The 24,761-nt window shown below is 46.9% G+C and overlaps 1 protein-coding gene and 1 long non-coding RNA gene across 6 annotated transcripts; one reads left to right on the top strand and one right to left on the bottom strand.

Annotated features, from left to right (window-relative positions):
* The first annotated feature begins 213 nt into the window (after nt 1–213).
* prpf40a (PRP40 pre-mRNA processing factor 40 homolog A) lies at nt 214–18,001 on the top strand. 5 transcript variants are annotated; one of them, XM_060039785.1, is made up of 28 exons: nt 216–333; nt 1,033–1,113; nt 1,271–1,414; nt 2,214–2,297; nt 3,010–3,028; nt 3,122–3,138; nt 3,292–3,333; nt 3,701–3,811; nt 3,961–4,081; nt 4,557–4,581; nt 4,836–5,048; nt 5,366–5,389; nt 5,990–6,095; nt 7,510–7,574; nt 8,154–8,318; nt 9,255–9,363; nt 9,861–10,011; nt 11,626–11,759; nt 12,522–12,636; nt 13,113–13,204; nt 13,412–13,528; nt 14,434–14,571; nt 15,039–15,134; nt 15,227–15,313; nt 15,884–15,974; nt 16,090–16,151; nt 16,579–16,731; nt 17,330–18,001. In XM_060039785.1, the coding sequence occupies exons 1-28, from the start codon at nt 331–333 to the stop codon at nt 17,417–17,419; spliced, it is 2,655 nt and encodes an 884-aa protein (XP_059895768.1). In that variant the 5' UTR covers nt 216–330; the 3' UTR covers nt 17,420–18,001. The 5 variants fall into 5 exon arrangements, with proteins under 5 accessions (XP_059895773.1, XP_059895768.1, XP_059895767.1 ...); XM_060039784.1 differs by having other exon boundaries at nt 3,119–3,138; XM_060039790.1 differs by lacking the exon at nt 15,884–15,974 and having other exon boundaries at nt 214–333; nt 3,119–3,138.
* On the bottom strand, nt 17,640–18,779 carry LOC132448459 (uncharacterized). Its single transcript, XR_009523366.1, has 2 exons — nt 18,558–18,779; nt 17,640–18,479 (listed from the first exon to the last, which is right to left on the bottom strand). It is a non-coding gene; the product is annotated as an uncharacterized LOC132448459 (long non-coding RNA).
* Nucleotides 18,780–24,761: the final 5,982 nt, after the last annotated feature.

The raw sequence follows: 24,761 nt of genomic DNA, 5'->3' as shown, positions 1-24,761 counted from the left end.
GTTAAAAATTCCAGATGTTTTCTCATCCTTCTTTTTCATCTACTAATCTGTATAAGGGTTTAGGTATCCTGTGTATTAATTAGCATTTCCCCCCATAAAAAATTAATGATTGGAAAAAATTATTATAATCACTTTTTGGTTTTGTGGACATTTTCTAGCAGACTGATATTTTTGAATTAGTAACGAAATTAAATGCTGCGTCTAAATGCGCAAAACCTACGCTGAATGACGCTCTCAAAGTCTTTACCTTTGACCCCTCTGCCGACGAACCAATGAGCTTCCACGTTACTGCGGAGTAGCCAGGATACTTGGAGGCGCTCTTTAGTCAACATGGTGAGTATAGATTTGTCAAAAAAATGTATATTTTACAATTAACGATAGGTGGTGCTTGCTTTGGAAGTACTACCATGATCGAAGACGTTATCTTTGATGCATGTATACTCCTCTAAATGGGACTATAACGTTGTTATAGGTCAGATAAGTGCTTCATGAGAGCGGTTAGCACGGAGCTAACATAGCACACACACACACATACACACACACTTTCTGCCGGGCTCGGGCTAACACCTGGACTCATGATTCTGGAGTCGGTACTCTGAAACGTTATACGTTAACGACATTGGATTAAGAGTCGGTTGCGGGTTATTTCGAACATCATATACTAGAACCATAGCAAAACTCTCAATACAATACACGTACTCGTTATTGTGTGAACTTGCCACTTAATCTGCCGAGCTGCAGCAGCATTCAGACTGCATGTGTAAATAATCACAATTGAACTTCATAACGGCGTTATATTTCCACCTTCAAAGTCAAATAGGATGGCTAATGACGAGGAGGGCAAAGTTCGCAGTCTTTACGAGTTTGAATGAACTATGACTTGCTGCCCACCACGCCGTCACTCACCCGGCTTCTGGCATCTGTACCTGGCTTGCTATGTACACATGCGAGCCGGTTAACCCACGAGGTTAATCTCACCTGACCCGAGTCAATGTACCTAATCGCCTGTGTTGGGTCTCCTGTTTATGACAGTCCTCGTCAGAGGGTAATAATGGCCCGAGCCAGGCACCACCGTACCCGGGTGTTCCCCCTTCTGGGATGCCTCCGCCCTTTGTAAGTGTGTAATAATTAGCATGTCCACTACTACTATTCAGCCCACCACTTACCCTATTTAGTTCCTCCAGTTGTTGATCAAATTGAACCTAGTCGATCAGAAATGTTTTGGAACGGATTACACTATTGGAGCTAATAAGTCTGTTGATTTCCATAGATGGGACCACCTGGAATCCCACCTCATTTCCCTCCAATGGGAATGCCCCCCATGGGGCAACGACCACCTAACATGACCCCCATGCCACCTGGGATGATGCCCCCTGGCATGATGCCACCGATGGGTGGACCTCCAATGGGACAGGTGAGGTTTCACCTGGGTTTACGTTTGTATCTAAAACATGCAGAGGCATTAGAATAAAGCAGATTCAAACAATTTAAACAAATGTGAATTCGGTATTTAGTTTTTGCCATTGGCAGAAGTCGACATTTGTGTTGGAGACTATTTTCCATATCGTCTCAAGTGAGCACTTCACAAAACCTATAACTATTAACATCCATATAAAGACCTGGTCCTACATTTAGAACAGTAGATAGTTGCCTGAATAATGATTTTTTTTTTCTGTAAAAATATATATTTTAACAACAGCAGCAGCAACCCGTTTCAAATTAGAGCTGTGCTATTTGTAACACACGCACGCACACACACGCACATCTGCAGCAGAATCTCACCTCTGTCAGGGTGTGGAGGGGGTTCAGGAGGAAAGCTGCTTATTTTGGCACAAGCTGTGGTTTCATACCATTCTTACTTCAAGCCGTTTTACTGGAGTCAGCCACAGCTCACCTGCTGGTGCAGCTCCTTTCACCTAAACACACAGAATCATACTCGCACACACAGACTCATACACACAGAATCATACACACACAACTCACACACACAGACTCATACACACAAAACTCACACACAGACTCACTCATGCACAGACGCACGAACACACAAACACCTTGCCTGTAGCCTTGCGTTAGCCCCTTCCACACACCTACCCTCCGTGTCTCTCCAAGCGCGTTACACCCCCCCCCCCCCCCCCCCCCCCCCCCAGCGCCACTGAGTGTGGAAGAGGAGCGCGGTGCGTTGAATTTCTCCTGTTGCGTGTGTTTATTAGATGCCGGGCATGATGCCACCCATGATGCCTGGGATGATGATGCCCCATCGCATGCCAGCTGCAGCGATGCAGCCATCAGGACCGGTAACTCCCCCCCCGCCATGCCCCAGTTTCTATCCCCCTTCCCCCCCCCCCCCACCCCCTTCTTTATCTCTTCATCTCTTCCCACGGCACCTCTGTTTGATTTTACACCTGTAAAAATACTTTTTTCGAGCTGTCAAGTTACAAGTCGGAAGCATTTCACACGTTGGCACACGTGGTCTAACAGACACTGGTAGCGGCGCTAATGTTAGCTCTGGGAAAGGGGAAAAAACCTCACGCACACATTCTGAGGACCTGATGAGATGTTATTTTTAGAACGCTAAGACAAAGTGAGAAAGCTGAATAAACAAATGTCACGATGGGCGCAATTAAGGTGTGTAATGAGTTATACATGTCCGCAGGTTCAGTGTTGGGGTGAATCGCGAAGAATCCTTTGGTTCAATAGGGAATAACTGCCTCATTAGGACTCATCATCATCAACTAAGTCCTACAGGCTTCCTTGGCAAATGGCTTACGCTACATTTTGTGAATACACATTCTTAATATACTCAGAGAATCCTTTTTTTTTTTTTTTTGTGCTAGTAACTCTGTTATTAAAGAGTTAGTAAATGTAGTTTTCGAATTTGGTATATTATGAAGAAGTGCATTCCAAACCCAAGAGGGAATTAAAGGAAGTATAGCTTGTATGTCTGCAAGGTTTAATTCTGTTTACTTGTGAAGTCCTATTTTAATATGTTTATTATTGTTTCCACAGCCTGGAGTGGAGTCTTCAGGTAAGGCTTTTAAGATTTTTCCACATATAACAACCTTCCTCATGTTTTGTACTTCAATGTATTTATGTTGATTTTGTTTATCTCTCCTAGCAGCAGCCCCAGGCACAGCTGTGAGTCAAACCAAGACTTCTTGCTTCTTTTCCGGACATTTCTTCAGTGTTTCAAGATAGGACGTTGCATTATTCATGACGTTAGATTCTGCACTTTGAATGCTCTTATCGTTGTCGAAAGAACTTGAGTTTGATTTTGTTGTTGCCTCGCAGATCGCAACAAACGGCTCCCCACCAGAGGATCAGCCAAAGAAGGTGTGTGTGTGTGTGTGTGTGTGTGTGTGTGTGTGTGTGTGTGTGTGTGTGTGTGTGTGTGTGTGTGTGTGTGTGTGTGTGTGTGTGTGTGTGTGTGTGTGTGTGTGTGTGTGTGTGTGTGTGTGTGTGTAAATGGTACAGACCGTCCATGTAGACTGAAAAGTACGAGAGAAGATGACAGTAACACAACTATTTAAGGGCTTCCTCAGTCCCTAAAGGGAACTTGGAGACTTCAAATAAAACATGCCAGAGAATCGTGAACTTTTTGGGATAAAAGCATTAGTTCGTCCCATGGGGAGTATTTGCTCTGGTTAATATACTTCCTAGCCTAGATGATTCATCTGGGCATTGTGTCTTCTCTTCCTAGAAATCGGTGTGGACAGAGCACAAATCTCTCGACGCAAAGACGTACTACTACAATACAGAGACCAAGCAGTCCACCTGGGAGAAACCAGACGACCTCAAGTCTCCTGCCGAGGTAAATACATCCATTCATAACCATGGACGACTCTGGACTCTGATAATGCTTGGTTCTCCTCTAACATCTACACAGAGCCAAACACGTCTCTGTTCATCATCTAAACTGTTGCTTCGCCAATCAATTTCCTTATACTTCCCCCAAAACAGCAAATGCTGTCCAAGTGTCCGTGGAAAGAGTACAAGTCGGACACGGGGAAGCCTTACTACTACAACTCCCTGACCAAGGAGTCCAGATGGACTAAACCCAAGGAACTGGAGGACCTGGAAGGTAGCCCCCCCCCCCCCCAGCGTGCTGTGTGCAGTTGAGATTGCGTCTTACATTAAGGGCATTTAGCTGACGCTTTTATCCAAAGCGAATTACAATAATTACTTTTGTCATAAGAAAGTGTGAAAACATGTCTCTGTCGGTGCAGTAAGGATGTTCATAGAACCATGTGAAAAGCACCAACAATCGCTAGGTTAACCCTTTCCCCGTAAACAACATACGTCTTCTGATGGTTCATTAGTCTGTGTTGTTGCTCGGACGCCCACCACTGTGTTTTTAACATTAGGACACGCGGCTCACCATTGATGTTCTACATAATAACGCTGGCCGGATTTAAATGGACTATTGGAGCCAGGCCCTCGTTAGACAAACCCAGTAACGCTCGCCTGATCCGCGACTACGTTGTGTGGTTCCTATCTACGTAACGTGCCTTTGAAATGAACTGTCCCCTAATCACCATTTCCTTTGTCTCTTCCAGCCATGATCAAAGCGGAGGAGAACGGGTAAGAGCTTCCTGTTTACCTTTGGCTCGCTGCGCATATTCGGACGCTAGCTCATTAGCAGCAAAAACATGAACCTTTTTGAAGAAGATGAAAGACGGCCATTTCTTTCTGCGTCCGTCCGGGGGTGGGATCAAAGGGACGCCCGCGCTTCGTTTCCGATGTTTATAATTACGGTGACACGAGGACCCTTTCGTGGTTGGAGGTGTCGCACCGCCCGCTGTTAGGCACGTCACCCATAATCGATCTGCTCGCAGGACGGCGGAGGCAATGGCTCCCGGCACCGCCCCCGCCCCCGCCATGCAGGCCGACCTGGCCGCCGCCGGCGCCATCGCCATGGCGACCATGATGGAGGCGGAGCCCGTGCCGGCGCGCGCCGAGGAGCCCATGTCCCAGGTGGCCGAGCTCACCGCCACGGACGCACCTGTGGCCTCCGCCGAGGCCCCCGTCGCCGTGGAAACCGCAGCCAGGTAACGCTGCCGTGTGTTGGAACTGGAGGGGGGGGGGGGGGGGGGCGTTGTCTTGGTGGTGGGTGTTTGACTCCCATCTGGTTTTCAGTTCGAAGCCCAGTGCTGTGTCAGAAAAAAAGGCCTTGAACCTCTTTTTAGAAAGGGCTTTATTTAAGGCGTAAAAATCCTTTAGTGCAGGCATTGCATGATGGTGAAGTTCACAGGGTTCCGTTGAAAGAAGTTAGTGCCTACACTGTGGAGGGCCAGTCCTGATAGTTAGACACACCCGTGAAGATGAGCTGGGTTCTCTGTTTAACCATTGTCCCTGTACACACTAGCCTGCCTGAAGGACAGCTACAAGTGTAAGTGCCGTACAATCTTTCTACTCATTCCATATGTCAGTGGCATCATTTATAAACACGTTTTCAAGAAGCCACTTGTACTGCACCACACTGGACTTTTATCTTCCCTTCTTTAGTAGAAATGGCTCCTTGTTATTATTTTTGGACAGTAGACCCATTCATATTTGGTATTTCTGTATCAGTGAATATAAAGGTTCTCAGTTACTGATATGGGTTAGTGCTTCTACGTTATATACGCATAATTTACCTTTAGACTCGGGGACAATTAATTTTTTTCAATCGTCAAACTAAAAGGAAGCATGCTTTCTAGCTTTTTCCTTTATTTCTGAAAGGGTTTCTACCTTTGCCGTGTGGCGCAGTGTGTAGCAGGGCCTTGCATGTTCCTGGCCATTTCTTGGACGTTTGAATGCTCTTTACATGGCCAATCTTAGACAATCTCTCACTGTACACCAACCGTCAACACTCTCCATCATGGGGACGACCCCGGATGTTTCAGTCATTTTATGTCCGTCTCAACAGAGCATCTTCATCATCATCGTCGTCGTCGTCTCAAAGCAACGTACACGCCTTTAAAATCCACCTTTTGGTTTGAATCCCCAGTGCTGAAGCGCCCAAGGAGGAGCGCCCAGAGCTCCAGAAGAAGACCTACAAGTGGAACACCAAAGAGGAGGCCAAGCAGGCCTTCAAAGAACTGCTGAAGGAGAAGGTAGGAGAAGGGCTGGCAGAAAGGGAGGGGAGAGGCACTGAAGTGGGTCTGGGGTTCAGAGATGCCGGCTGCAGGCTTGGGGAAGTGGGCACTTGCATGCATTACAATGTAATGGCAATGTGGACTTTAAACTTGGTTGGCTCGATTAGTGTGATCAGCATAATGGTATCATTGATGATTATATATTTGAGATATAATAGATTATTTAATGTGAAGATTATTAAGAACGGTACATATTATCTATAACATTATGCATTATAAAGTCAACACTGATCATGACAATTTCTTCCCAGAAGTGTAGCATTGGTATTTTGACGGCTATCTCGGTTCTCATGACTGTTCAACTAGTGTCAGTATTCCTAGACCCCTCAGATCCCACATGGGACTAACCGGATTAAAACCCTGGATGTCCCGGGGTCATTTATGATTTTCGACTTCGGATGTTTATTTTCGGCGCGTAAAACCCGCTAATTTGTTCCACAAATCCTACACAATGGATTTGCCCAACTCTCGTTTATTCGTTCCCATCCCAGCCTGTTGAGACATGCGTGCAGGTGAAGCAACAGCCGCAACGTTTGTGACGACGTGTGTTTACCGGCGAGAGTCTTTTCGCGTCGGGGATCTGTGATATAATCCATGACCCCCTGGGAGGTCTTGGCACGGCGGTTAATTCTGTTGCCACGGTTGCGCTGGCGTGCCCGCTAAGGTAGCGCCGTGCACGCTCTCACCGGCGTTTGTTGCTATATTTAGCCTCCCTTTTAATTCACTCTGGCGAGCTCTCCTGAGATCGCTCGCCTTTTCCCTCTGCGTGATCTTAATGGCTCTGTCGCCGTGATTAGTGTTACTGGATCAAAAGCACGGGATTAAAACATCCAGAGAAAGGGAGCGAGAGAGAGAGCGAGAGAGAGTGAATGGGGGGGGTTGAGAGAGCGAGCGAGAGAGAGTGAATGGGGGGGGGGGGGGTTGAGAGAGCGAGCGAGCGAAGGCAGGCCGACTGTGACAGCTGACACGGCGAGCGAACACGCCGAAGGTGGTTCGTAATGGGGGCGCAGGTTCCCCCCCCCCCCCCCCCCCCCCCCCGGGACGGGCGGCAGAAAGGCCACACGATCAGTCCTCCGACGGCGTTTCTCGCCTCAGTCATTACTTCTCCACGGCCTCTTAATTCGACATCCAGTCGCAATCACGATAAATGCATTCATTCGCGCGTACGAAGTAGCAAAATGCCGTAAGCTCCCCGCAGAGCCCCCCCCCCCCCCCCCTCCTCCACCTGCCGTTTTGTTCTACAGGTGCACCAGACTAAACTGTATCTGTATGTGATGGTGGCCCCCTGCTGTATGCATCAGGTATCGTGTTGACTGATGGTGTCTGGGTCATCCTCCGTTTTTTTAAAGTCCTGTGCTTCTCTGGGTTCCAGGGTGTGTCCTCAAACTCCTCCTGGGAGCAAGCCATGAAGATGATCATCAACGATCCGCGCTACAGGTCAGTGCCTCGCCTTACTATGACCCCACATGTTTATTATAACCATACGTTTATTATAACCATAATAAGGCTTTGACTTTTGCCCTAAAATCATATTTGAGGTTTGTTTGTTTATTAATATTCTAATATATTTGAATATTTATTAATAATATTTTGACCATTAAATGCCTTCAGTAAGACCTGGATTGGGCTTCGCAAGGTTTATTTACCGGCGTTGCTATGGTTACCGGTCTTGCGTGTTCCAACGGTTTATTAGGTTTCTAATAAATCGCTGTCTAATCAATACTTCAGTCACTGCCTCTTCCGTGGTCATTACAATATTATCAATAGACTGCGTCGGGTTCTCTGACGTCTCTCCCTCTTGGCCTGCCCATAACAGGTTTGAAGATTAAGGACTGCCTAATATTCGTTCGAATTTTGATTTATTTTTTGATATTCGAATTACATTCGAATGACGAAGTTCGAAGTCAAAGCCCTAAACCATAACCACACGTTAATTATAATCCCTGTTTTGATCCTAATTATAACCCCACGTCACACCACGTCACCCTAAACATGGTCTACTCTTGCGATACGCAGTGCCCTGCCCAAGCTGAGCGAGAAGAAGCAGGCGTTCAACGCCTACAAGGTGCAGACGGAGAAGGAGGAGAAGGAGGAGGCCCGGATCAAGTACAAGGAGTCCAAGGAGACCTACCAGAGGTTCCTGGAGAACCACGACAAGATGACGTCCACCACGAGATACAAGTACGTGCTGCTGCTGCTGCTCCCACTTAACAAGAACCACGTCATTGTTAGCTCTGTAGCGCCTGGTCCGCGGCTTGCTCGGTAGCGCCTTGTGCACGGTCAGACCCTGGAGCGAATGCTGTGGGGCCAGAACCTGTGACGTCTTCCATTATAACCAACCTTTTCATCCCAACGGGGGACCGGGCCACACTGAAGGATCTTTTGTTGCGCTGTTTGTCCTCAAGGCCTCAGACCCCACCTCACGTGCTTCTGACACGGGATCGCCCACACAATGGCCTTTATTCAAGGTTTGCGTTTTTTATTCAGCCGCTTTCACAAACCCACCTCCCACTACCCTCCATAGGGGCCGAGATCTCAGGAGGTCTTTTCATATATATATATATATATATTCAACGGACAGTCTGGTGTGCTGTAGGGCGGCAGACTAGCTCCCTGACCGGGGTGGAACGCCGCCGGCGCGTCCAGAGGACAGCCAGCGGAATCGACCGTCGACCTTGACAACCGGCCCGCTCGTTAGAACGCGGCTGGCACCGCGGTTGTCGAGGCGACCGAGGTTATATTCTTGGACTGAGTGCACAACATGCGGTGACTGCCATGACAGCCTGTCTGGCTCTGACTGTGAGAGCGTGTGCACATTGACTGGGCCTACCTGTGTGCACACAGAGTTGAATCCTGCTTGTTGTCGAGGCGAACGGAAAAACACTGCTGCACAGTCTTGCTGGACACACGCTGTGCACTTTTATACGTCTAAATGTTTCTCTAAACCGACACAATCGTGCAGCAGGTGCAAGGTGTTTCTAAATTGAAATCCTTTTTAAGTCTTCATCGGACACGTCCTTATGAAACACTGCCCTCTTGTGGTTAAATATGCCTCCACTAAGTGTGTGTGTGTGTGTGTGTGTGTGTGTGTGTGTGTGTGTGTGTGTCTCCCCTCAGGAAAGCGGAGCAGATGTTCAGCGACCAGGAGGTGTGGAGCTGCGTCCCTGAGCGAGATCGTCTGGAGATCTACGAGGACGTGCTCTTCTACCTGGCCAAGAAGGAGAAGGTCGGCCATCTTCCTGTGTTCTCTAACGATCTCTTTTTAAAGAGCTCTCCTTTCAGTCGCACAATCTAGTGCCCCCCTCCTTGTTAAGAAAACTTGAATACCAGTGTTTAAGGCCTGTCACAGTGGTTCCGTAAATGTAGTCTCAGAATCCACGCGTGTCGTTAAGTCACAACCCAAACACAAAACAATGTTTTACCACTATTGGAGTAATCACTTCATGTACTTGTGAAAAAATGGAGCGAACTCAAAGCAGCAACAATCAGGGCTGCACTCAATTAAACAGTAAGCGATCGAAACATGAATCAACATTTAAACATTAGTTAATCCATGCGGTTCTTCCTGAAGATTATGGACTGGGCTCTCGTGAGAAATTGGTTCACGTGTGTTGCGTGAGCCAAACAGAAAATCCAACCATATTGTTCTAACGTGGCCAAGCACACAAAGCTTTGAGTGCAGTCCGTAGAGAGGCTAACACCACCCCCGCCCCCCCCCTCCAGGAACAAGCCAAGCAGCTGAGGAAGAGGAACTGGGAGGCGCTGAAGAACATCCTGGACAACATGGCCAACGTGACGTACCGCACCACCTGGTCCGAGGCGCAGCAGTACCTGCTAGACAACCCTACCTTTGCTGAAGACGAGGAGCTGCAGAGTACGAGCGCACACGTGTCTATACACCCTTTGCACGAACAAACAAACACACACACACACTCGCGTCTATACACCCTGTGCACACACACACACACACACACACACACACACACACACACACACACACACACACACACACACACACACACACACACACACACACACACACACACACACACACATCCGTCTGTACACACACAAGCAAACACACACACGCACGTTTATGCACCCTTTAACACAACACACACAAGCCAAACGCACAAGCCTCTATACACACTGTTACATAACGCACAACTTTACACACACAAACCCACACACGGTTATACACCCTTTAACACAACATACACCTGTAAACACACACACGAACACACAAGCCTCTATACACACTGTTACACAACGCACAACTTTACACACACACACACACACACGCATGTTTATACACCCTTTAACACAACACACACCTGTACACACATACACCTACATGTTAATACAAGCTTCAATAAGGTCAAAACCTCAGTGAATCTATCAGTAGTTTTATAATGTGTTGAAATTAGTCTACGTTCATATCTTGAAATAAGTGTGCAGCCTCATTTTATGCACTTGTAAGGATCATAAAATGTAATCTACCCTGAGGTTTGTTTTGGAGTCGAGTCTAATCCAATCTCGTATGAAATCCTGAAATGCACATAACATTACAATTCTATACAAACTCAGTAAATGCCTCCAAATTGGGTTTTCGTGTTCGGTAGCCCAACATGAAAGCACACTGTCAGCATCTACGTCTGCTGTGAACCTAAAGATCGGCATAAAGAGTTCCAGACGGCTTCTGATTTTAAAGAGTGTGTGGCAAGAAACTTTGCACTCACTCGTGTTCTTTTATTAGTCTTTTAGTTATATAAGCACAGGGTCATATGAAACCTAATACACAGTCCAAAATGATGAACTACTCTCACTCTAATGGAATATTCATGGCATAACATCATGTGTGATTAACGTGTGCACTTACAGACTAAATTACTGATGTGCTCGCCCCGGGTGAGGGATGAAGCCAAGTCGAGTGTACAGCGGGTGGTGTAAATGTTACCCCCATGCTATCCTCTGAACACGCACCAGGCCCAGTGAAGTGGACATCACCTAGCATCACATCAGCGCTAACTATCATGTGAGGGGAACGGACACTTCTCATAGACGCGTCACCGTAGGAGGGACACGGGTGGCGCTCATAACACTAATTACCAGCTCTGCTCCTTGTACTTACCAGGGCATAGGGTCCATGGTCAATGTGTGATGTCTTCACAAGTTTAGTGTAGTGCCCAATGCCCTGGTGCGTCGAAAGAAGGTTCCCGTATTGAATGTTATGAGTGACATCTTTGTTTGCCCGATGATGATTCCTCTGTGAAAGTCTCAATGTCCAGTGAAGAGTACAGTGCTTAGCATTATCGCTAACTCTCGTTTAAGGGGAAGAGTACGGTACTAAGCATTAATGCTAACTCATGAGGGGAAAAGGCCCAGTGATGTGTAAAGTGCTTAGCATTATCGCTAACTCTCATATGAGGGGAAAAGGCCCAGTGTAGAGTACAGTGCTTAGCATTTACGTCACCTCGTCCCCATGCAGACATGGACAAGGAGGACGCGTTGATCTGCTTCGAGGAGCACATCCGGGCCCTGGAGAAGGAGGAGGAGGACGAGAAGCAGAAGACGCTGCTCAGAGAGAGGAGACGGCAGCGCAAGAACCGCGAGTCCTTCCAGGTGAGACTGTCCGTCCGTCCGTCGGAATTAACATCCGCTAGACCGGGATCATCACACAACGCTAATCACATGACGCTAGGTTTATTTTTCTGGGGTCTGTTGAGTAAACACAGTCAAAGCAGGAGAACTTTGCCCACGAGTTTCCAAAAATGTGATCTGAGGCATTGTGACACTCGTAAAGGTTTTAGAAAAAGTGGACACATTGAGGTCCATAGGAGAAGGCAGCAATGAGCTGATCAAACGCTGTCCTAACCAACGTCACACTCACTCGAGTCAGCTCCCTTAGGCAGAAGTAGCAGACTTCTTGTATTGTGCGTTGAAATTCCCCCCAGTTTAACAGCTTTATATATTGTAGTTAAAAATAACACAAATGTTCAATTCAATTTTATTTGCATAGCCCTTAATCACCATCACAGTCTCAAAGGGCTTAACGGGCAAATGTTCAGCGACACTTTGAGACGCAAATGGAACCATCTTCTACTTTGGTGATTACTTCCCCTGTTAACACGTAAAGCCACCATGGGTACATTTAACCTAATGAATTATTTTGTGGTCGGTGTTAGGCATTTGCGACACATAAAACCCCCAGTGAAATGGTCGTTAGTCACGCAGGTTGAAGTGTTCATTCCTCATTAGACACTTAAGGACAAGACACCACATCTCTCACTGTATGGCAGAAGCCCCAGTCTCCACGACAAGTCCGCTGTCAGCCGTATTGATGAGGTTCTGTTGAAGTTGTGTTGATGTTGTGTTGCTGTTTAGAAATTCCTGGACGAGCTGCACGACCACGGCCAGCTGCACTCCATGTCTGCCTGGATGGAGATGTACCCCACCGTCAGCTCCGACATCCGCTTCGCCAACATGCTGGGCCAGCCCGGTAAGAGCCCACACACACACACACAGGCACACAGGCGGGCATACACAAACAAGGACGGGCACGTGACGCACGCACACGCACACACACACACACACGCAAACACAGGCACAGACAGGCACACAGGCGGGCATACACAAACAACGACGGGCACGCACGCAGACATGCACGCATGCGCATGCACCCAGGCACGCACACACACACACACGGATGCAAACACACACACACACAGACGGGCACACAGACACATGGACACACACACTAAGGCACACACACAGGCGGGCAAACACGTACACTCAGAGGGGCACAAACACACGGAAACACAAACACAGGCATACACGCACGCACACACGGAAACACAAACACGGGGACTCACTCACTCACTCACTCACTCACTCTCTGACGGACAGACACTTAGAGAATAATTGGCCTGTAGCACATGGACCATAACATGCGCGTCTCTCTTTCTCCAAAATCAGGCGTCACCCCCCTGGACCTTTTTAAGTTCTACGTGGAGGACCTGAAAGCCCGTTACCATGACGAGAAGAGAATCATCAAAGACATACTGAAGGTGCGTCTCCAACTTTGCACAGGGACGGATTTCAACATCCGATTACCCAATAATAACCACAATCAGCGTCATTGATCCAACAGGTTCAAGCACAAGCCGCTCTAGGTTTCTAATCTTCAGTTTGAGCTGTTGATTCATCGAGGCCAGGATATCCTGTTCTCATTGCCGATGCCTCACCATCTTAATTCACCTCCACGCCTTTCCCAGGATAAGAGCTTCCTGGTGGAGGTGAACACCACCTTCGAGGACTTCGGCACGGTCATCAGCTCGGACAAGAGGGCCACCACCTTGGACGCGGGCAACATCAAGTTGGCGTTCAACAGCGTAAGAACCGCGCTTCCCTATATGATCGCTATTATTTTGACTCTAGATTATAAAACATATTGCTGAGCTTTGAGCCATGATAACATGATACTTGTCATAGACAGTAATTTCCGTTTCAAAATGAAATGCTATTTGGGGAAGACGGTGCTGTGCGGGGAGGGTTACAGTCTTCTTCGAGCGCTAGAAGTTAATAACATTTTGGGTATAAACAGGGTAGAAAATTAACATTCAGGGTTGCATATTAAAAATTGCAAAGTTTTCCACCCTGGCAAGATAAACAGACAACAAAGGTTGTTTTTGGACCCTGGGCATAAAAACCCCTCATATCACGATGCATCGATGGGTATCACTATCACACTGTACCAACATGGCTTCCCACAGCACTTTACAACTTCCTTGTTTTGTTTTTTTATTCTAAAGTATAACATATTCTAAACTTCATTCATTCTCTGTGTATAGATCAGGCTGACAGCCTGCATGTAAATAAGCATAAGTGGGCCACCTGTAAAATAGTACACCCCCGGTCAGACAGCAACCCCCCCTGTCTGACTGCCAACACCACCACCACCACCACCAACACATTTTCTGCAGGGATACCCTGAGCAATGTGTATCACGGTGCATCAATTTGTATCACTTTGTATTGTGGTGCATCAGTGTGTAACACAGTGCATCAATGTGTAACACAGAGCATCAATGTGTAACGCAGAGCATCGATGTGTAACACAGAGCATCGATGTGTAACGCAGAGCATCAATGTGTAACGCAGAGCATCGATGTGTAACACAGAGCATCAATGTGTAACACAGAGCATCAATGTGTAACGCAGAGCATCAATGTGTAACACAGTGCATCAATGTGTATCACGGGCTGCTGGTACTGAGTCTGACTCCTCTCCTCCTGTAGCTGCTGGAGAAGGCGGAGGCCCGGGAGAGGGAACGGGAGAAGGAGGAGGCCAGGAAGATGAAGAGGAAGGAGGCCGCCTTCAAAAGCATGCTGAAGCAGGCCACGCCCCCGCTGGAACCCGAGGCCAGCTGGGAGACGGTACGTCCGCGCGCCGATGTCTTGGATAGTGTGTCCTCTCTCGGCCATCTTGGATGGGTTATCTGGTTGTGGTGTCAGAAGGAGTAGGCCTAGATCTCGAGGACCGTCCTGGTCTGTGAGATGAAACCATCGTGACGCTCATGCTAAATGTGGTTTTACAGAATCTGTACTACTCTCATTTTGACAAATTATATTGGAAACAGAGGTTTTCATTGAAGCCACGAGAGACGGTTAAGTTGGTGTGATCACTTTGAACCTTTGAACTTTTATCCCAAAAATGTAAATCTATAAAAAATCTTTGAGATGAATATATTAGTATAATCTTCTTTGTTGTTGCCCTTATTGATACTTCAGGTAATAAAATATAAAATTTCCTGTAGCTTTCAAACAGGGTCATAGAACATAACCTTTACTACCCAGAGTTCAGTCTGTCATTGGGTTAACTAACCCTAACCCTGTCCGCTCAGGTCCGAGAGCGGTTCCTCAAAGAGTCTGTGTTTGAGGACGTGACGCTGGAGTCGGAGAGGAAGAGGATCTTCAAAGACTTCATGCACGTGCTGGAGGTGAGTCGTCCGTCCGTCCCCCCGGCCCTACACTCATCCCTCCTCCTGACGGAGCGAACCTCAACCCCCTCTCTTCTTCTGTCTCCCCTCAGCATGAATGTCAGCACCATCACTCAAAGACGAAGAAGCACTCCAAGAAGTCGAAGAAGCACCACAGGAAGCGTTCCCGCTCCCGATCGGTACGTCCCGCCCCGCCCGCCCTGCAATCCTCGGGCGCCGTGCCCTTGTCGATAGGGCTGAACGATTAATCGAATTCAAGCCGTGTAATATAACGTGTTTTGCAAATCGCAGAGGCTGCGATTAATATAGAAATAAACAAACAAAAACAATAAAGATGATTTTTTTATTATTTTGCGGGGGGGGGCATTTTTTACTGTTACCGACTGGAGATCAGTAAGATTTCTATTTCTTTTTAGTTTACAATCCAATAGTTCATTAAAGATTTTATAATATAAATCAATAAATAATATAATATCATCTCAACACATAGGCCTGGCCTAAAGGAAAGAGGAGGTAATATTTTACTGCCTGTTGAGTGAATAATGCAGCACATAATGAACTTTAAAAAGAGAATAATTGCGTACTAAATCGCGATCACAATTTTGGCAATTTTTATTCCCCCCATTGTTGATGTAGTCTTCAGACGGCGGCCGTGTGCGCCTGACATAGTAAAGTTGTCGCCGTCGCCGTCGCCCCCCCCCCCCCCCCCCTCACACCTTGTTCTTCTGCGGGCGCCGCCGCCGCCACAGGGCTCCGAGTCCGAGGAGGACGAGTACCACAAGAAGAAGAAGAGGTCCCAGTCCAAGTCTCCGTCCGAGCGCTCCTCCAGTGGAGAGTCCGGTGAGGAGGGAGGGGGGGGGCTGGGATACCTCAGACGGACCGGGTAGGACGACCGCACCCTCTCACACGGGACCTCGCTGCCTTAACTGACACTGTTCCTCCTTCTGGCCCACAGAGCGAAGCTACAAGAAGTCCAAGAAGCACAAGAAGAAGGGAAAGAAGCGACGCCACAAGTCTGTGAGTAGCAGAGCTCCACGGAGGAACTTTTAGGCCACATCCCATTTCTACACCTTACCCCTTCCCCTTACCCCTCCCCCTTGTTTTGAAGGGGTAAGGGGAAGGGGTAAGGGGTAGAAATGGGATTGGGCCTAACCATTTCTACCCCTTACCCCTTCTCCTTACCCCTTCAAAACAAGGGGGAAGGGGAATGGGTAAGGGGCAGAAATGGGATTGAACCTGAAGCCTGAGAGTCCGACTTAAAGCTATCGGCTGTTAACGACCGTGTGACGAACACGGTTGATCCAGCTGCATAAGTGGCCAAGCGGTAGCTCGTGTGGCGAGGGTGTGCACCGATATGTGCCCATCAGAGACGACCGCAGCGATCCGATGTTTTCAGTGTTCCTCCTGGGTGTGTCCTCCGCATTAACCCTGACCGCTCACACAGGCGTCCGAGTCCGACGGAGACAAGAAGGGACGAGAGAGAGACGGGAAGCGCGAGAAGGACCAAGAGAAAGACAAGGAGAACGACAAGTCCCGAGGGAAGGGCCACCAGGAGCCCAAACAGAAGTCCCCCAAAAGAAAGGCTCCCAAGGAGGAGGTCTGTCCCTGAACCCTAACCTTAACCCATTAGATGAACCTTGAGTAGCTGACGCGTGGAACACCTTATACACTGTTCTGTGGGGTGCAGTAGAGTTGTCGTAACAAGCGATCGTATTGAATTTGAATATGGCTAGGGGTGTTCCCTGTTGAGATCCGTCTGAGGTGTTATCAGGAACGCTAACCTCTGGGCCCCACCATGGGAGTCAGGATCCCACCATTGGACTCAGGGGCCCACCATGGGATTCCTTAAATTCGTGTTAAAATTAGAAAATGGGGTACCTTGACAACCCTGTTTTGTATTGAGGCGTACCATATTACTTTGTCTCCCTACCTAATATTTTGAATAATAAATAACCTTCAGATTATGAGGGAAAACATTGCATATTTAAAAATATATTGTAAGAACATGTTTTATTTTATCTTTAGTTTACTACGTTTGAACACTTATACAATAAGACAGTTTTAGAATCCCTTACAGTCATCTATGATTGGACGGTTTAAAGGTCTTGCTTGTGGATTTTAAATGAATAGAAGTCGTGTCTTTCCCCCACACCAGCTGTGTTGTAACCCAGCCCTGTGTCCTCTCCTCTGCCCAGGGCGGCTGGGACACCTCTGGCAGCGAGCTGAGTGAGGGCGAGCTGGAGAAGAGGAGGCGGACCTTACTGGAGCAGCTGGACGCCCCTTGATTCCCCCCCCCCCCCCCCCCCCCCCATCGCCACTGCTGGCCGCCTCCTGGAAAAAAACACAACAAAAAAAACTCCCCATGCATTCCTGCTCCTCCTCCTCCATGTTGATCAAAGCCCGCCACCGCGCCGACCGCAGCGGTCGTAGCCGTCCGATAACTGTACAACTTCACGATTGTACGATAATTCGTACGACTTTGGTAACTTGTGTCTTTTTATAAAAAAAAAAAAAAAGGATTGGTCTTTGGTGGCGTAAAATAGCCTTGTTGTTGCCTTGGTTATGCTTAGATTATATTTGTAGGTGTACGTTTTTACTTTCCGTTATTTAGCTAATGGATTCGGAAGCGGTATCGTCGCCCGATGCCGACGATCGTGTGAAGGTTGGTCAACTTTTTTTTTTTTTTTTTTTTTAGCTTTCGACTGGGTTCTTATTAACGAGTCCACAAGTCCAGAGAACCGGGGGAAATCTGCTTTGAAGGTTTTTAACTTAACTGTCGCTGTACGTCTTCGGACTCGTCAAACAGGATTTTGAGAATTGGAGAATTTGGATTATCTGTACATGTAATAAAATACTATTTCCATGGAGGATGGCTCCTCAATATCATGCTTTTCAAAAGGCACATAGTTGCACTTAGTAGTCATCCATTCAAATCATTGTCAGCCCTATGATGATGATATGAATGGATGACAAGTTTCCAGAAAATCTTGGAGTGAGATTTGAGCGGCACATTTGTTTGAGGGTCATCGCAGAAGATTTGATTTCTTGCACCCATTTCCAAAATTTCATAACTTCTAATCCTTACCAAAACCATACAAAAAAGAAAGGCGTTCAATGATCACTATTGACCACCGGGTATGGGTCTATTTGACCCACACCAGAGCCAAGTCCAAAGTCCCACGGGTCATCTTCCATTGCTGCAGAATTTGCTTTAAGTTGGCAATACTTGATCAACTTACTTTTTAATTACTGCATCACAACCTCGAAAAATAGAACCAGGACACTTTAGGTTCTCTTGTTTTGGACATTTCTGTTTGAAAGGTGACTTTCTTGATTGAAGTAATCCTTATTCCCAAGTCTCTGCTTGCCAACGCAGGACTTCAACCAAGGAAAGAGGGGATCATACTCGATAGTTCTCTCCACTCAAACACCAAATCATCGTGAATGAGGTGGTTGGAGGATAGATTTAACATTAAATTCACACGGCCAAGGTTATGTTTTAAAAAGCACTAATCTGTAGTGACCCACCTTGGCAGTACTTGAATAAAGGACCTTGGAGACAATAACCGAGAGCTCTATCCACTGCGCCAGCGCTGGAGGTAAGGATATGGCCGGAAGTTGGCGTAAATTCAAACAACTACTTCATGTTTGAGGAACAATAAGGTGTTGCCTAGGTACGAACACACCAAACGCGTACCCCGCGTATAGACGCGTATAAAATCGGCAATTTTTCCATAAGGAACCATTGGTTTACGCGCGTATGAGCTGCGTACATGCGCTAAAGCAACATTTTACCCGCGTTAGCGGCGTATATATACACGCGCGTACGCGAGGAGTTCAAACAATTGAAACCCCCCTTTTTATGGTACGAACACACCAAACGCGTACCCGCGTAACGGTGCGGACACACCAAACGCGTTACTCGCGTTGTAACGCGCCTAACCTGACGCTTGATCAGTGTGGTGGTTACTCGGTTCAACGCTTCCAACGCGTCAATGCGCCAACGCAGCTAGATGAGTCCATGTCCATGCAAGTGAACAGAGCGTTCCCTCTTCGTCATAACTATCAAACCAAACATCCTTCACATTCACCGAGCGAACATTATGAAAGTAAAATGCACATTTCTCGCTAAAAATGTTTCCATAAACGCATTTAATGGCGTAACTATGTTACTATTTCCACCCAGAATAAAGATAGTTGTCGGCCGTGGCTGCGCTGGAGTCCGAGGTAGGAACCCCAAACGCCGCCGTGTTTGGGTGATAGAGTTTAGATCGGGTTAGATTAAATAATCTCTGATATAAATAACAATAATCGGGTTAAATAACTTCACATGGTGTGTCTGGTGTGTTTCCAGCATTCGTAGTGTTGATCAGCAGAGAAATAGTCCGCCAAGACATTGAGGTTCCAGACACTCTGTCCATGCAAGTGAACGGAGAAGGGTCCAGCTGCAGGCAACTATGGCAAGCCGAGTGTGCCACAATTCGACTTCAATTAAACGCGTTCTGAAACGCCAGCACGCGTGCCCAGAACGCGTTTTGGTTTTCCAGAACGCGTTCCGGCGTTTCAGCGCGCGCGCCCAGAACGCGTTCTGGCATTTCAGCGCGCGCGCCAAGAACGCGTTCCGGCATTTCTGCGCGCGCGCTCAGAACGCATATTAGCATATTAACAGCACGCGTGCTGTTAATATGCTAATGCGCTCCTCCCCTCAATTTTCTCAGCCAATAGATTTGAGCCGTTTTCACCTAATCATATGAAGGACCACAGCCTCCTTAGCAAGTACAGCCGGCTCTGCTCTTTCTAGAGTGCATCTGTGTTGGCATTTGTACGTGGTGACCCCCTCCACATTGTCCCCTCTCAATGGAGACTGGTAGCATATGTCATTTAGTCCTCCTGTAATCCACCACAATTTCTCTTGGAGGTGTTCAGTTGCAGGTGTGATGACCCAGGCGGGTCTTTGACCCGGCCCCTGCTGTGTGTATGCCTGTGTTTCTCTCACTCCTAATCAGGAGATTGTCGGCAGGTGCTGGTTGGACCGGGACCGCAGTGTATAGAGCCTGCCCAGACAGGCTTCTCCCTCCTCCCGGCATTTGATTTCTGCTGTTTGTTTGTAACACATGGACTGATGTTCACTTAATAACAATATAGTAATAACATACTAACTAACTAATATAAATATATGATTAATATATTCCTCACCATGACCTGACGTGTAGACACTGTGAAAAAGAAATAGGAAAAAGGTGACCAAAACGTTTCACTAAATTAAAGGCTATGAGTGAGTTTGTAGGTGAGTTACAAATGTATCAAGAGTAGAGGCCAGTTTAATGTGAAAAGGGATGGTTAAATGGTAAATGTTGTGAATATTTTGGGGGCAATTTTGGCTGCAATATTTTCTACATTTATATAGGCTATACACCAACTATTTATGTAATGTGACAGGAGCGGGATGGAAGTCTTCCTAAAGGGCTTGGTCTGTTGGGTACCAATACCTACCAGTTGGTTACCAATAGTATCAGTTGTAGTAGTATCTATCTCCTCACCTCCCTATATTATATATATATAGTTTTTTCTATCTGTCTCATTCCAACTGATGAAGTGAATTATACCTCGTCTTATAGGCTACTACCACGTACAGGCTAAAACCTGCAACTGCATGTTAATACTTCAGACGGACTTATTTACTTCTAATGGAATTTTAACTCTAACTTCTGAACTCTTTTATTGTTTTTATTGTACTCAGAAGACGAATAAGCTGACTCATGTAATGCTGTAATAAATAAATGTAATAAACGATACGCTATAAATAAAAGTATTTTTTAATTATGTTATCATAGTTGCCACGGCACTTACCATACACAATGTTCGGTCAAGTAGCTTAGATAGTGTATAGTCAAAGTGTATGTACTTGTAGTGTTCACCACCTCCACATTAACCACCTAATTTGAAACATCTTAACATCTTTCGACTTTAAGAACGACACAACAGAAAAGATTCGCGAAAGAAGAGCTCTGGTCTCGACTGATGTTGTCTGTGTGTTTGCCCTAGCATATGATTAGGTGAAAACGGCTCAAATCTATTGGCTGAGAAAATTGAGGGGAGGAGCGCATTAGCATATTAACAGCACGCGTGCTGTTAATATGCTAATATGCGTTCTGAGCGCGCGCGCAGAAATGCCGGAACGCGTTCTTGGCGCGCGCACTGAAATGCCAGAACGCGTTCTGGGCGCGCGCGCTGAAACGCCGGAACGCGTTCTTGGCGCGCGCGCTGAAACGCCGGAACGCGTTCTGGAAAACCAAAACGCGTTCTGGGCACGCGTGCTGGCGTTTCAGAACGCGTTTAATTGAAGTCGAATTGTGGCACACTCGGCTTGCCATAGGCAACGCCCATTTGTGTCTGCAGTCGGATGATATTGAGTGAACGGAGCGTTCCCTCTTCGTCATAACTATCAAACCAAACATCCTTCACATTCACCGAGCGAACATTATGAAAGTAAAATGCACATTTCTCGCTAAAAATGTTTCCATAAACGCATTTAATGGCGTAATATATGTTACTATTTCCACCCAGAATAAAGATAGTTGTCGGCCGTGGCTGCTCTGGAGTCCGAGGTAGGAACCCCAAACGCCGCCGTGTTTGGGTGATAGAGTTTAGATCGGGTTAGATTAAATAATCTCTGATATAAATAACAATAATCGGGTTGAATAACTTCACATGGTGTGTCTGGTGTGTTTCCTTTCCACCATTCGTAGTGTTGATCAGCAGAGATATAGTCCGCCAAGACGTTGAGGTTGCTTAGCAACCAGAGACTCTGTCCATGCAAGTGAACGGAGCGTTCCCTCTTCGTCATAACTATCAAACCAAACATCCTTCACATTCACCGAGCGAACATTATGAAAGTAAAATGCACATTTCTCGCTAAAAATGTTTACATAAACGCATTTAATGGTGTAACTATGTTACTATTTCCACCCAGAATAAAGAAAGATGTCGGCCGTATGCTTCTGTGCAAGCGTCACTACTCTCTGCCAGTGACGTCGGGTCAAGCTCAACGCTGATTGGGCAACGTGGCTAATCGTCATTATATTTAAATTTTGAAGACCGTCCCATACTCAACGGCGACACGTCTGGTGTTAAGTGGTATTTCTTCCCATTGACGCAAACGGTTTTGGCACCAAGTTCGTCAGTCATTACACTTAAAATGCAAGGGCATTCCTGACATATTTGACATGCAAGTCACGTGTCTTGGCACATTGTCAAAATGTAAAGATCGTATTGCAACTATTAACAAGAAATAAATGTCCAGGACACTTGTTGGAAAATGAACAAGAAAACTGGTTTGTAGATTTTTTTTTTTTTCATTAATTGTGTATCTGCCAATATAGTAGACTAATACATGCATATTGGTGATGAGTTTAGCATCTAATGATTAAGACAACTTGAATATCACCAGAGATACCTTGATACATGATATAAGAAAATGGTGGAGTTTGTAGAAATTTGATTATATAATGTATCTTCTATATCTGCCTGCGTATTGTGTAAGACGTGAGTATATACTGACCTTAACCATTACCGGCCCATCTCCAATCTCCCTTTCATCTCCAAAACACTTGAAAGGGTGGTTGCCGCACAACTACAGTCCCACCTCGACATTAACAATCTCCACGAACCGTTCCAATCTGGCTTCCGTCCAAAACACAGCACTGAAACAGCCCTAGTCAAAATCACCAACGACCTCCTCCTTGCAGCCGACTCTGGATTAGTCACCATTCTCATCCTCCTCGATCTCAGCGCAGCATTCGACACCATCTCCCACCCTCTGCTCCTGGACTGCCTAGCTGGTATTGGGATCACTGGTGCTGCACTCTCCTGGTTTACATCCTACCTCACCGGCCGTCAACAATTTGTTCAACTAAGCAACCACAAGTCTGGGTGTTCAGGTGTCTCACTGGGTGTCCCCCAGGGGTCAGTCTTGGGTCCACTCCTCTTCACCACTTACCTCCTCCCGCTGGGCACACTCCTCCGTCACCATGGGGTCCATTTTCACTGCTACGCTGACGACACACAGGTCTACATCTCCACCAAACCCACCGCTGCCATCCCCCCCACCTCCCTCATCACGTGCCCGGATCCAAATCCACCCTCACTAAATCACAACACACCCCAGCTCCACTCATAATTATCGATGGATTCCCAGTACCCTTCTCCTCCAAAGTCAAGAGCCTCGGCGTCATCCTGGACAACACCCTCTCATTCGCACCCCATATTCACAACATCACCCGGACTGCATTCTTCCACCTCCGCAACATCGCCAGACTCCGCCCATCACTGACCCAATCCAGCACTGAAATCCTAGTTCACTCATTTGTCACATCACGCATAGACTACTGCAACGCCCTCCTCACCGGACTCCCCACCAAACTCATCAACAGACTGCAGATCATTCAGAACTCAGCCGCCCGGATCATCACCCGCACCAAATCATCTGACCACATCACCCCTGTCCTCATTCAACTTCACTGGCTCCCAGTAAACTACCGTATCCAATACAAAACCCTACTCCTCACCTACAAAACTCACCACAACCTAGCCCCCAGTTATCTCTGCGACCTCCTCCAAGAATACACTCCCTCCCGCTCCCTCCGCTCAACCTCTGCTGGACTACTGTATCCCCACATCACGACTCACTACAATGGGTGCCCGGTCATTCAGCTGTTCAGCACCCAGGCTCTGGAACTCCCTTCCCCCACACATAAAACAGTCAGACACCATTACAACCTTCAAGTCACAACTCAAAACTCACCTGTTCAAACTCGCACAAACTCTTCCCGTTCAAATAACTTGTTGGCCATTCTGAGTAAGTTGCACGGTCTTGTTTGGGCCATGAAGTTCCTGTCGGCGCAACAGTGTTTTACCGTACAAACCCACGTAGATGCGCAGTTAAAGTGTAGATGTCGTAACCGCGCATCTCTGAAATGTAGATGGCGTGCCGCGTGATCGTAGTTAGTGCGGTATGACTGTTGGCCAGGAACAACTCTTTTATATGAGGCAATATTATTGTCGCGTTATAGCGAGTAATTGGTGTGAGACTGAGAAATAGGATGTGCGAGCAGGGACGCGGGAAGTGGGGGTGCTTAGGGTGCTGCAGCACCCCCCCCCCTGGCGGCCTCTGGCTGTAACTGCAAGTGAGAAGGTTTTATGAACAAATCAATACTTTTTTTTTTTTTTTATAATTTTATCATACAACATGATTTTTCATTTAATTATTGACATCCACCCTTTTTATGATATTTATCATATTATCATTTCAATTTATTTAGAACATTGTCTGAGTAGGCTGACGTAGGCTATGACGCACAACGCAGAACTGTCGATAGCTGAATATCGTACTATGCTGATTTTACATAAGCATGTTGGTGTTCAACATCTGTTGTAGTGAACATTCTAAAACTGGTGTAAAATGTTGCTGCCATATTAATAGACACGTTGAATGTTATCGTTATGATTCTGGAATCCTGCACGTAAACTGGTTGGCAAAAAAAGAGCAAAGACGGACGGTTCACTTGACGGAGAAACCGTCACTTTCCTCATATCAGACAACTCGTAACTCTGGATGAAAATAAAGGC

Source organism: Gadus macrocephalus, chromosome 20 (assembly GCF_031168955.1).
Source record: "Gadus macrocephalus chromosome 20, ASM3116895v1".
NCBI classification, from domain to species: domain Eukaryota; kingdom Metazoa; phylum Chordata; class Actinopteri; order Gadiformes; family Gadidae; genus Gadus; species Gadus macrocephalus.
The sequence above is the reverse complement of the archived record's forward strand: the minus strand, read 5'-3'. Positions and strand labels throughout refer to the sequence as shown.

What these genes read in the sequence shown, in the direction of transcription:
- prpf40a (XM_060039784.1), top strand. An exon ending in ATCAAAGCGGAGGAGAACGG is followed by an intron (nt 4,582 to 4,835) that starts GTAAGAGCTTCC and finishes ATCTGCTCGCAG; the next exon opens with GACGGCGGAGGCAATGGCTC. An exon ending in GAAAGGCTCCCAAGGAGGAG is followed by an intron (nt 16,732 to 17,329) that starts GTCTGTCCCTGA and finishes TCCTCTGCCCAG; the next exon opens with GGCGGCTGGGACACCTCTGG.